General features: G+C 43.8%; 1 protein-coding gene across 4 annotated transcripts in view; it reads left to right on the plus strand.

Annotated features, from left to right (window-relative positions):
- Positions 1-4,689: 4,689 nt before the first annotated feature.
- Positions 4,690-13,058, plus strand: part of PRKD3 (protein kinase D3) — a 42,739-nt gene continuing 34,370 nt past the window's right edge. Inside the window, exons 1-2 of one of the 4 annotated variants that reach the window (XM_072927183.1) lie at positions 4,690-4,827; positions 8,031-9,060. In XM_072927183.1, coding sequence (XP_072783284.1) covers positions 8,770-9,060 — 291 coding nt within the window. In that variant the 5' untranslated portion in view covers positions 4,690-4,827; positions 8,031-8,769. Of the gene's footprint in view, positions 4,828-5,186; positions 5,404-8,030; positions 9,061-13,058 lie in introns of those variants that run through there. The other 3 variants (XM_030268435.4, XM_030268434.4, XM_072927184.1) reach the window with 3 other exon arrangements.

Consider the following 13,058-nt stretch of genomic DNA (forward strand, 5'->3'; position numbering starts at 1 on the left):
TCAAAACAAGATAAAAGAAAAAAAAAGAAGAGGTGAAGGAGGAAAGCATCAGGAATAATAATTTTTGCTGCTTGTCAGCCTTGTACTGGAAAGCCTTATCCTAGTAACTATAGCTTTGCAAGTAAGGATGATGTTGGAGAAATGTAATGATTTGTGATTTGCAGATTGTTGACCCAGATTTCAGAGGTTTCCTAGAAAAGCTGGTGGATCTGCCACCCAGCATATAGATGACATCTCTGGTGGTGACAGTTTTAGATGCAGCATCCTTCTAGCTGATACTCAGAATGTGGCTGCGTCCATTTTTTTTTTCATATATGGGAAAACAAAGAGGTAATTTAAATTGGTGGTTTTTTTTTTTTTTTTTTTTTTTTTTTTTTTTTAGTCACGAAAGTCCACGCAGTTCTTTGTTAGGAAAATTGTTCCAAATTCACAGCCAAATCACTGGTTAGCAGAATGAAATGAGCAATCTTTTGATTACCAAGAAAAATCAGCATGGTTGACAGATTTTTAGACAAAATGCCCCACATGTCAGAGATCAAGTCACAGGCAATTAGTCTAAATCCCACTACCAAAATGATGGTGATCCCAGCAGAACTACACGACAGAACAAAAATCTCTTGCCCCTCCATGAGATTTCCTGTGGTTGACTATACAATCCAGATGCTGGACAGAATTTCTGGGTGATGTGCCAGGGTTCTCATACAATTTAGCAGAAAATAAAATAAATACTATAGCTACAGGAGAAATCTGACAAGAATATGAGTCAGGACTAGCTAACAATCCTTTGCCCTAAGGGATTGTTGTTGCTCTGAGGGTTACAATTATTTGATAGATTACAAATTTGGCAAGTGTAAAGTCTGATTAAGGCAGTGTTAATATGTATAGAGAGATGTATAGAGAGATCAAACAGGATTTTTTAAGGCCATTACTTTCAAAATTTGGAGTGGAGATATCCCCTCTCATAACCACCCCATAAAGTTCTGTGTCTACAGAACAACAAAACAGCAACAAAAGAATCAATGTAACAGAAATCAGAATGCTTCACAGCTGAAAACAGAACTACATAACTATTTTAAATATGCATATATGTTTAAAAAAAATAATCAGAAGTGATGGACATTTTGCTTTACCAGGGATTTATAATGGAAAAATGTTATGTTTAGTCCTGTGCCATACCACCTAATAGAAAATGTGTCAACAAATTTCTGTGGTCAGCTATACTATTATATACATTTTAAATTGTTGGATTATTACTCTGAAAAATCAAATAGATGTAATCAAGTGTCATCTAGAGGGGGAAAAAAGGGTAGTTTATTTGAAGAAAAGTATAGGCAATCTGTGACACTATCGTCCCTTCCCGCGCCCAGGAAGTGACAGCTGGTGTGCCAGTGCCATCTACTGAAGTCCTGATGGGCAGTCGATGTAGGCACCTCTGTCAAAGCCTCTTCCTTCGGTTGACCCTCCAACATGGCAGCATTTCAGCCAAACCGCCCCAGGGAAGCTGAGGCCATGGGCTCTGTCATTGCCTTGGCTATCAGCTCTGGAGAAATGCAGAAATGCATTCTCTGGAGAAATTCTCTGGAGAAATGCAGAAATTCTCTGGAGAAATGCACTGCTCGGCACTGCGGGTCTAATGCAAGTTTAATGCGGGTTTAATGCACACCAATTTTCTCCCGGGGGGAGCTCCTGCACCTTCCACCATTACAAATACAGTTTTAATGCTTGGCTCTCCCGACTGGCAGGTCTGTGGCAAAGGCAGCAGAGGAAGCGTGGTTTGCTGTGGTTTGAATCCACATAATAAAAAGTCATTTTCAATCCAAAAGGCTGGATGGGGCTCCAAGCAACCCAGTCTAGTGGAAAGTGTCCCTGCCCACAGCAGGAGGGTTGGAACAAGATGGTCTTTAAGGTCCCTTGCAACCCAAGCCACTCTATGGTTCTATAATTTTGAGCCTCAGCTACGGCTGATTTGCCAACAGCAGTTGGGCAGCAGAAACAGCCTGAGATTTCCAGTGCTCAACAGCCTGGGCTGCTGCAGACTCTGAAATCCGTGGGCAGCTCCTCCAGCCCAGAGGGAAAGGATGGTGGGGCTGATGCTCACAGAGGAGAACAGGGGCCTGCAGGTGCCTGGTGCTCATGTGCATTTTGTGGGCTTGAGTTAAGTCATCCACTGCTCGTCTCCATGGGGTTTGCAGCAGCCTTTATCAGGCTGTGGAAGCAACCTGCTTGGTGATTCAGGTTAAAGAGACTGTTTCCATGGGCTGATGCCTTCTCAGACAAAGCTTTAATAAGTGGAAAGTATGAAATGTGTTAGGTTTACCCTAAACATTTCTTTAGGGAAATAACTTTATTTTGGAGCCAACGCAGTAGAATTATATATATGATATGAATTAAGCTACTCATCTAGCAAATCTATGAAGTGATTCCTTAAGCTGGGGTAGGGGTGTAAGTGAATTCCAAAACTCAATTACCTAGAATTTAAAATATGAACATACATTTTGTTTAATAAAAAAAAAAAGTGTCAAAAATGTATGTTTATACCAAGGTAAATTTTGATTCTATGTTTTTTAAGTCTATACTAAATTTTTCACTGGTTTGTTGGGGGGTAGATTTTGGGACAAAGTTCAGCTAAGGGCTCAAACCAAGACGTTGAGGTAATTCATAGGCATACCCACATTTCAGGATTTTATCCAAACCAAACCTGAACTCCTAACTTTTTTTTTCAGTTCCCTTATGGGAGAGGTTGAGTTGAGAGAGTGAGAGAGAAAAGAGACAATTAACAGAAAAGAGAAGAAAAAAAAGGAAAATATTTTCTATATTTTGTCTATAGAGATATTACTTTCTCTTTTTGCAGACATTTGTTGCAGATCTTGCCGATCCTAAATGAAGGCCTTTGCTATGCAACACCATGGTCAAAAGCAGTGAAAAATAATCATGGCAGCATGTGCTTATGGACTTTCTCAGGCAAATGCACCAGTAAACTCTCCCAAGATGTTGCCTTGAATTTGAAAATATTCAAAACATTAGATTGGTGAGTAGAAATGAATATATGATGTATTTATCTGATGTAGCCATCTGAGGGAATGATGTGGGCTCAGAAAAAGAATTAAGAGCACTGATGAAATCCACAGGAAATCACTAATTATGGTAGTCATAAAAATAACAAACCAGAATGCTAGCCCTGTCAATTACTGCAGCCAGGGCCAATGCTGTCATGATGCTGCAATCACAGAGTCATCTGTGCATGTGCACAGGTGGGTGTGCTGCTCTACACACAGATACTGAATACAGAGCTGCTTTCAGATGTGTTTTACACATCTTTACAACAGAGATCTTTACAAACAGAACAGGGTTTGGATGCTTCAGCTGTATTTGTTTAATAGAAAATAACACCAAAGAAGTACTTAAGAATTTTGGTTTTATTTATTTTGGCTGATGCTGTCCTGTGTTCTGTTATAAATTGATTTAACTAATCCATCTTCTGATTTATGAAAAAGCAGCTATTACAGCTTAGGATGGCAAAGTAAATGGCACAAACCCTATTTGATGGTATAAAGCTGAGCTTCTTTACAAAGAAATATAATTGTTGCTCATTGACTGTGGTAATACCTAATATCCATCTGGTGTTGTCCACAAACAGTTATTTTTAGGGCTGCTACTCAAAATGTGAGAAGCTTGCTGCACTTTAAATACAGCAGAGTGTGACTCCTCGCTGTGCTAAGCATCAGAAATCATATTTATGGAGGCAAGCTCTGTGTTTACAGTGGTGGCATGTGGGAGTCCCACTTTAGAGGAAAAAGGAAACGAAGATTGCTCAGCTATCTGGTGCAGAACTTTGGCAAGAACATCCTCTATTCATGGAATAGCCTTCATTAAAAAGTCCCAGGGTGGTTTTTGGCATTCAAAACCAGTTAAAAGCAGAATCAACCATTAACTGCTATGTTTTTAGTTTAAACTACTTCCAGATTTTGACAAGAAGCTGCAGGCATATTATTTATCAAATAAAATGGCGCCAGTCAGGGCAGAGAACTGGTTACATTCTCTATCAGCTGCACTGTGTAAAGGTCTGATGCAAAACAGGGTGCAGAAAGCGGAAAGGCTCCCCTCAGCTTCAGTGGGTTTAGGGCCAGGCCTCAGGAGCGCAAGGTGAAGGAAATGAGAAACGTACGTTTCAAACAGAGCTATAAATGACAAGGAACTAATCTGCTTCTCCATCTGTGCTTCGCTGAGCTGAGGATTAGAAGCCTTTGAATTTGACAGTTTGCCTTTTCAAGGCATTTTCGGTCTGGTATATAACTTAAACGTCAGTAACTCCTTATAGCAGTGGATATTATTTTAAGACTCGTACACAGAAGTTGAATCCAAATTCAAGAAGGAGGATTACAGGTTGCCTCACAACAGGGAGCTGTTGGGCTGAAGCGAGGTCACAGAGGCAGTTTTGCCTTGCACCAGTTTTATTTGGTACTTCGGCTCACTGTTTTTCCCAAGTATCTTGCGTGCAGAAATTTGCTGCCGATGCCAAGAGCGGCATCATTAACGCAGGGCAGAAAATAGGATTTGGGTGAATCAGAGTATTAGAAGGGGGGGCTGAAACGCAGCAGGAGACGGACAGTGAAAAGGGCCTGGAGAACTCTTGAGTTCTTGCACGCACATCCGTGGGGGCTAGCGGGAGACGCTGAGAGCCACTTTCAGCTCCCGGGTCAGCGCGGCCACGGAAAAGACCAGCGCGATGCCGCGACACACTAGGTCAAGTATTTCCTGCGCAGCGATGGAGGGCCTGCCCGGCCCAGGGGACATCCCCGCGGGGCTGCGCCGCCCCGGCCCGGCAAGGTGAGCCGGGAGCGGCGCGGAGGGCGACACGGGCCGCGGCTGCCCGGCGGGGCGGAGCGGGGGAAGGAGCCGCGATACTGCGAGGTACGGCGGGCGGGGCGGGGGCTGCCCGGGCCGGCGGCTGCGAGCTGGGGCGGACCCGGTTTGGGCACGGCTGGAGCGGCGAGGCGAGCCCGGGGCGGCGGCGGGGCGGCAGCTGCAGCTCGGAGCGCAGGGCCCTGCAGCCGGGGTAACGCCGTGCCCGTGCCCGTGCCCGTGCCGTCCGTGCCGCTGTAGCGGCTCGGGGCAGTGCCCGCCACGGCCAAGGAAAACTAACGGAAACTCTTTCAGGGAACCCTGCGCTTGCGCCGCCGCGCGCGCTGAGCCCCCCCGCCCGCGCGGAGCACGTCGGGGCTCGTGGTTCGCGCAGGCGGGGCGGCCCGCGGCAGAACTCGGTCGCGGGACTACTGCTACCGGCAGCCCCCGCGGCGCAGCCCCGTCCCGGCCCGGGCGGCTCTGGTGTGAGTGGGGAGCCGCGGGGCTGGAGATGCGCGAGTGGCCGCTCCGGCCTGGGGCAGCTGGGCCAGGTGAGCGCAGGTGAGCGCGGCGGGATCGGGGGCGCCGCCGCCGCCAACGCTGTGGGCGGGAACCGCCGCGGGGTCGCGGTGTGTGGGTACGAGGGTCGGGGCCGCCGCCGCCACCGCGCCGGGGAAGGGCGGGGGCGGACTGGCAAAGTTCCTGGCGCGGCGGCGGGAGCGGCCGCCGAGCCCGGCACGGGCCGTGCCCCGGGGCAGCGCCCGCCGGCCCCCGCGGGGGGACAGCGCCGCGGCGGCAGCTCCGCCCTGGGTGCCCCGGGGTGGGGGTGACGGGCCGAGGCCACATCATCTCCGGAGATGGTGCCGGCGGGGGCGGTCGCGCAGTGGGGATTTAAACCGGGAGGGACGGGCGGCTGCCAGCGCCAGCCCGGCCGGGGCTGCGTGACCCGCGGCAGGCAGGAACGCGACCCGCCGGTCCCGCCCGCCGTCCGTGCGGGGAGCTGCCGTCCTCCCGGTGGGAACGGCCCCTGCCGGGGTAGGAACTGCGAGTGGAGGCGCCTGGAGCGGGACTGGACGTTCGCTTCTCGCCTCGCATCGGGACGGAAGGGCGCGCTAAGGGCCAGGTGCTGGAGAAGCTGCCCGGGAGACGCTTGGTTTGGGGGCAGCGGAAACGGGAGGGACAGCGCTTCTGGGCCAGCGCGGGCTGTGAGGGAAGGAGGCAGAGGGACTCCTTCATTGCCCCTGTTCCTCTCTGCTTTTTGAGGTGCAGGGTTTTCTTTGCATAAATAAAAATGCAGACTTGTAGGCTGCATGTCAGTTTCAGCATGCGCTTATTTGATTTGATGTTTGGAAGAACTCTATTCTCACTACAAACTGAACAGTTTCTATGGCTTTCCTTTCATAGAAAGACCCATTCTTTCCTACGAAGTAACAAAAATAAACTTATTCAAAGGCTAGTATGCAAATACACGTGGTATCAAAAGGTTTTGTCAATGCAAATGCATCGTGTCTTTGATAAATATAATTAATGTTCTAATTAGCCAGTTGTAGGTGAGCTTCCACAGGGGATTTTCACCGTCTAAATCAAACTTGCATAGCAGACTCATTAATTCTTTCACATCATAAGGCTTTTCTGTTCTCTATTATGTTGGTTAGGCATCGTTTTTTGTAATTCAAATCCACCCCTAAGGCTTCGTATTTGCTGTCTCTGGTATCTGTGAGAGGTGAGGGAGAGGAAAGCAGTATGTAGACTACAAGAACAAGTCATCAAGCAAACTCGAAGGCACTGTGAAGCTGCTTTCTTGAGAAAGGTCCTTAAATGTTACTGTTGCTGTCCTTACTCTTCCTATTTATGGCTTTCATCTCTGTTGTGTTTAGCCTGTTCTTTAAGACTGAAGTGTCTTTTCAGATGTCGTTGCTACATGTCCAACAAGTCTTCTGTATTTGAAGGCAAGAGTTGCTAGATAACTGCTGAAAATCCAGATATATCAATTTGTTCTCTCCTGCAGAGCCTCTGTTCAGAATTTTTGTCACAGTACCAAGAGCTTTTTTTCCTTCCAGTACTGCAAACTGTGTATCTCTCTTTCCTTCTCTACCTTTCAGAATGCAGTGACAGTGGGGTTTTGAGCTATTACACTGGTAAATACCAGGAGTGCATAGTTTATTAATTGGGCTGTTTTAGCAATTTTTAGTCTTATTTCTGGGATGGACAGTGTCTACTCTGTGCAATAAGATGTGGCATTTCTCTTCTGAAATTTCATTGCTAGAGTAATACACTTTCTGAGATTGTTGTTTGTTTGTTTTGGTTTTGTTTTTTACATAAGGGAAGGAAAAAATGTGTGAGCTTACTGATTTTGGTGTCCTGTATGGATCAATGCTCCTCTAAAACTGTTAGCAATATGTAGTATCTATGTATTTGGACCACTTTTGCATCCATGGAAAACTTTTCCTGTGGCAGAAGTTGCATGGGGAATCTTGAAATTATTCTTTTCAAACATTTCAGCTGCTCATGAAATGCTTGAAATATTGAATCAAGTAGCATTGCATCTTGTAACAAGTATCTCAAGCTCATTAAATGATTTATTTTCAAAGGTTGTAGCAGACTTGCTTTTTTAATCAGATGTGTGAGTATTATTAAATTATTTTTTTCCCCAAAGGAACCAACAAATGCTCACTTGCAGGCTCTGCATATCTTCTTGTAGTTAGAGTTTGTGCAAGTAAGTCTTCAGTTTTCTTTAATAACCGTATTAAAATGATACCCTGAGTATGTGCTGCCACACAGAGTTTGAGTTTTTATCTTGTATTTTTTTGACATTTCTATGCATTTAATGAATTTCCTTCCCTACCCACCAGCTTCTCAATATTGATGTACAGAACAGAGCTGTGTTCTACTGCTCCCCTACCTTTTTTGTTCTTTTCCTCTTAAGTGCTAAGGGCTTTGCTCTGCTAAGCTTTTGTTAGTTAGAAGTTGTGGTAGCATATTGGTCAATGCTAGATCTGTATTTTTTTTTGTGTATCATACAGTGGGAAAGCAGTTAAGTCTAATTAACAAGTACAAAATGCTCCTAATGTAACACATTTGAGTAAAAGGAACTGGTATCCTGCTGCATAAAAGCAGAGTGGTTGTGACATGGGTATGTGACTTCATGCCTTTCATGTGAAATAAGAACTTTATCTTTTCCCCTACAGGCAGAGTACAATATTTCAGAACGCTGGAGATTATCTGGGTGATGCTAGAGATTACATTTAATATGATTGTGTCTTCAGACATTCTGCTCCTCCATTTCACGAGTTAAAATATTTTATAAAAATGAAGTTGGGTATCTTCACTGATCTTCAAGTTCACCGTGTCCTGTGAATTCAGAGAAGACTTTCTGAAGGAGGCATAGATTCATCACATTTGTGGACTTCTGTTGTTGCTCAAGGATACACTTTTTCTTTCGTTGTGAAAGGCTATCTGCATGAAGATGAGTCTTCATTTGAGATATGATCTGTGTAACTAGGTGAACAGGGATACTTTTAATGAATTACCAACATCTATTTCCATCTGTTTCTCCAGCTTTTGTTTTTTAATAAAAAATGAAGGACAAGTATAAAACAGCAGAGCTGATGTGTTTCTGTGAGGCTTTTTTGTAAGCCTCTGTGTCTGGACGTGGTGCTAAAGGACTGGCAATCTGCTTTTGATCAGCTGATTGTAACTGCAGAAAGAGAACCTTTAATTTAAAGTAACTTGCAGCTGTAATTATTTTACTCTTTGGCTTGCATCGAATGAAAGGGAAATTTAAGTTTTACTGGTCCAGGAGCATTTTACTGAACTAAGAAAGGGAAACTTACATTATCCTTGTTTTCATTTCAAACGAAGAACTGCTAATATATTTCACTTAGAATTTGACTACTAGGGAGATCTCGGCAGAGTAAAGCAAGTCAGATGTCAGCAAACGACTCTTCTCCCCCATCCTTACAGAAGTTTTCCCCACCTACATGTCATGCTGCTGCACCACAGACCCCAACGTTGTCTTCAAGTCCCCAGTCGGGGCTCTCCAGTCGACTCTCCAATGGCAGTTTCAGTACCCAGAGCCTCACCAACTCCCGAGGCTCTATGCATGGGATCTCCTTCCTTCTGCAGATTGGTCTCACTCGAGAGACTGTCACCATTGAAGCTCAGGACCTGTCTCTCTCTGCTGTTAAAGACCTCGTGTGCTCAATAGTTTACCAGAAGGTATGGTACAATGCTACTGTGTTCTGCTGATGGCAGCAGTTGTTTGCTAACGGGCTGTTTAGTAATAGCAACTGAGATATGTCAAGAGTTTGGTATGGTGACAAGGATCTATGTTAGGTATTTGCAATTATCCACAAAGAAATTTTGGTAATTCTCGAGGGCGAACCTTTTAATTCAAAAGGAGTAAACCCTCCTTTTACTTTCTCCCTTGTAAAATCTAGTAAAAGAGGATGTAGTTCTAAATTTCCTCCAAGGAAGACTTTCCATAATATGGGCAGTTTTTTCCTTTCAGCAATTGCCACTGATACCTTAGGTTTTTACTAGATTATCCTTTCTACTATATTCTGTATTCGACTATGTTCTATATTCTACTGTATTTCTATATTCTTGGATCTGTATAGCCAGCCACAGTGACAGGACCAATTGTGGCTACAGACATGAGTTGCAGGGCCACAGACTTGATACTAGCTGTTCTTTTTGTTTTTAGTTAATAACTAAAGATCCCACCAAACAGCTAATAATGTCCTAGTACTGTTTTTCTGTATACTGAATACATGTGTTACTCCTATATGTCAATGTAGTTTCTGTTAGGAGAGGGTTGACTGAGAAGTAAAAGAACCTTTGCACACTTCTTCATGGTGTCTTGGCTACCCTGTTGCAAATGCTGTCTATCTAGGAAGGAAGTAACACTGATCATGCTGGTTTTGCATTCAATTTTTATCTTTGGTTAGGAAGGTTAGATCGCAGGACGCAGGCTGAAAGAAGTTAACAGTATTTCATAAAGTAAGAAATAATTGCTATTTTCCATCAAGGTCAAGAAATTACCTTCATGTGTTTCATTGTTGCAATAATTGTGATATTTATCATTAGTTAGTTTTATGATATAATTATTTTTCACCTAATAGCCTGAAAAAACATAACTGCATTATATGTTATGTGCATATGCTTGTGTATCTTTTTTCCCCATCTCATAACTTCATATTTTTCATATAGGATATTTCATATCTTTCGTATTTTTACAAACTAGTTGCCAAACAAGCCAATTTCTTAATAACTTCCAAAATATAATTCAGCATGTTAGTTCCTTTCTGAAGAGATGAGTTATTTGGGTCAACTTTTTTCTTTTTCATGTACCACGCATGTTAAGTGTACCTTTACGCAGCCATTTTAGGGGCTGCTTTTTCTTTCTATATCAGCTCCCTCTCTTTACATCTGCATATTTCCTGTCTTGTGTCTTAAAGAAAGATGAAAAAAAGTACATTCACACTTATTTTTCTTTTTTCCTTTCTGTTTTTTTTGGCAGGCTCAGCTAAAAGTTTAACATGAGGTTTCCTTATAGCTCAAAGTTCTTACATGCTAAGTCTAATCTACTGCAAAGCTGATGAGGATTTCATGATCAGTCTTCCTTTTTGTCTGGCTTTGCTGCAGTTTCTGCTCTCCTGCAGCTGACGCTACCAGAAAGTGACTGCTCAGTGAAAACAAGTTGCAGGCAGCAAACTGATTAGGAAACAACCTCATGGTGGTGGATTCATCTTTCATAAGTAGTTTTGCAGCTAGTGCACGAGTGGCAGTATTCTCCCTGTACGCTCGATTTGACAGCAGTATGTCCTGCCTTGACTTTTTTTTCTCTTAGATCTGGTGACTGTTGCAAGACTGTTGAATGCTCTAGGATTAGTGGATACCTAATGTGAAACTTGCGAACTGCGTTCTTGTCGGTAGTCATCCAAATGGTTGCTGGTTTTTTCCAGTTAAAAGCTTTGAAGCTGCTGGATATGCTGTTGAGATTCAACAGTGTTAAAGCTTCTCTTTCCTCTGGTATTCCACAGCCTGCTTAAGCTGTCTTGTCTTGACTGCAGGGTACTGTGTGGTTTGTTGTTTTGATAGTTCTGTACTTCACAGTTTCTACTTTTCATTAATGAATAAGGAGAAATACCTTTTCTTTTTTTTACTTGGAATAGTAATTGATAGTTTTTCTTCTTATCTGAGTGTTACCTTTACTAGAGTTAAACAGATGTTTCCTTACTTAACAGTAACTTTTCCTCTATGTAATCTGGAACAAAATAAAACTCTGAGGTGTTCCATAGGGGGCAGGTTAGCATTTCCAACGTGGTAATAGGTTTGTATGCTGGAAAAGCTAGCCAAGCAGTAGTCCAAGTATGTCTGTACTGAGGCATCTGATGAGGGAAAGATCTCCTGCAAATCATCTGTGTGATAATGTGATTTGGCATATGATTCTAAAGAGTGGGAGTGAATAGCTGGGTAGGGATGCAGGATAATAGAATGGATGACTTCAGTGAATGGAGAGACTTTCCAATGGTGTTTTGGACCATTAGACTTTGGAATTAACTTTCAGTGATTTGAAGCATTTGTTTTGAGTTATGACGGGTCATGAGATATTGGACCTTGAAATAATATCCGCCTACACTTTTCCCTAGTGTGAATTTTTGGCAACTAGTCCAGAACTTTGTAAAGTAACTCCTGGAACTTGGAGTAAAGGGATTATTCAGTTACTGCCAGGACAGAAAGAAGCCTCAGTTGTGTTTCACTCAGCAGTACTGACTGCTGTGTGTTGGTTGAGTTCTTCTGGATAAAAAAGATGGATGTAATGCACTCTCAATTAAAGTATTAATGCACTCTCAATTAGTATACAGCTACACTGTAATACTTACATGAATAAGTTAAATAACACCAATGATTTTCCCTCAGTGCAACTGCAATAATGCACTAGTTGTGTTATTTGTGCTACTGCCACCCAAGTATTAATAATTAAATATATTCTTGATATAAGCTGATGACATTGTTGTACCAGAGATTAATTTTGGCACGGTCTAGTGCATATGTAGGCTTCCCACAAGTGATTTCCTGTCACTAGATGCTCTTTTGGAACTGTTAAGACTGGGAACAGTCATGTTTTTGCTTTTAGGAAACTTAGTAATACTGGGATTAGCAGTTTGTATGTTCTGAGTAACTGTGCAGATACATTAGGCTTTTATGCAGGAAAGTAATAGCTGTATAATCCCGTAAGATAAAACAGACTTAAAAAAATTCTGCTTTGAGTTTTGTTTTCAAGTTTACATTATGAGCTCTTAACACTTCAAAGGAACTGGATCATGTTCTTCCTTAACAGCTTCATGTAACTGAGCATAAGGAAAGCTATAAAAGCTGTACTTTGCTGCAGCACAAGAGAGAAGAATTTGGTAGTGTACAACTTGAATATAGTTCAACTATTGAACATAGCTTAAGCTTTGCGTAAAAATTCTGTTAAAAGATACCACTTGAAATAAAACCCCTGTTAATCAATGAGGTTATTCTTGGCCAGCAGGCTGCACACAGCCTTCTGGCCAAGGTGCTAGCAAGGAATGCTGTATTCCTGAATGGACTGGGAAGTGGAAGAGAGAGCAGGGCGCCGCATGCCTGTAAGGAGCCAAGCTGCTTGGTTGGAGCTGATTGCTCCCTGCATCCAGGCCTGGCCAAGTGCCTTAGACAGGGCTCTGCAGGGCCACCTGCAGCTCATCAGAGCTGGCCGTGGGGAGGACAGCCAGCCAGTGCTTCCATGGCTTGGGTGCACGAGGCTGGAGTGGGGGCAGAGGAGAAGAATCTGAGCCAGTGTGTGGAAAGAGTTGGGAGGCAGGCATCTTCCTGGTAGGGTCTGTGTTTTTTTAAGTGGGATTTTTTTTTTTTTTGTGGGGGTGATGCTTCTACCTCTCTCAGCCCCAAATTATTAGGTTAGCCCAGAGATATGAGGCCTTGAGGGGAGGAACATCAGGAGATGGGCAAAGATTCAAAAGAGGATCTCACCCCGATGTGGTTGTCCAGCTTCTTTATTCCATGAGGTCCAGGGGGAAAAAGAGGGGGAAAGAGGGCGAACGGGAAGGATTATGGGCTTATCTAGGCTCTAGACAGGGAGGGCTCTTTTGGCTCTCTGCCAACCCCGTCAGGGCAGGAAAGGGGACCAGGCTTATCTGATCAGAGTCACAGGGGTCCCTGGAAATGGGGAA

This window comes from Taeniopygia guttata, chromosome 3 (assembly GCF_048771995.1).
Source record: "Taeniopygia guttata chromosome 3, bTaeGut7.mat, whole genome shotgun sequence".
NCBI classification, from domain to species: domain Eukaryota; kingdom Metazoa; phylum Chordata; class Aves; order Passeriformes; family Estrildidae; genus Taeniopygia; species Taeniopygia guttata.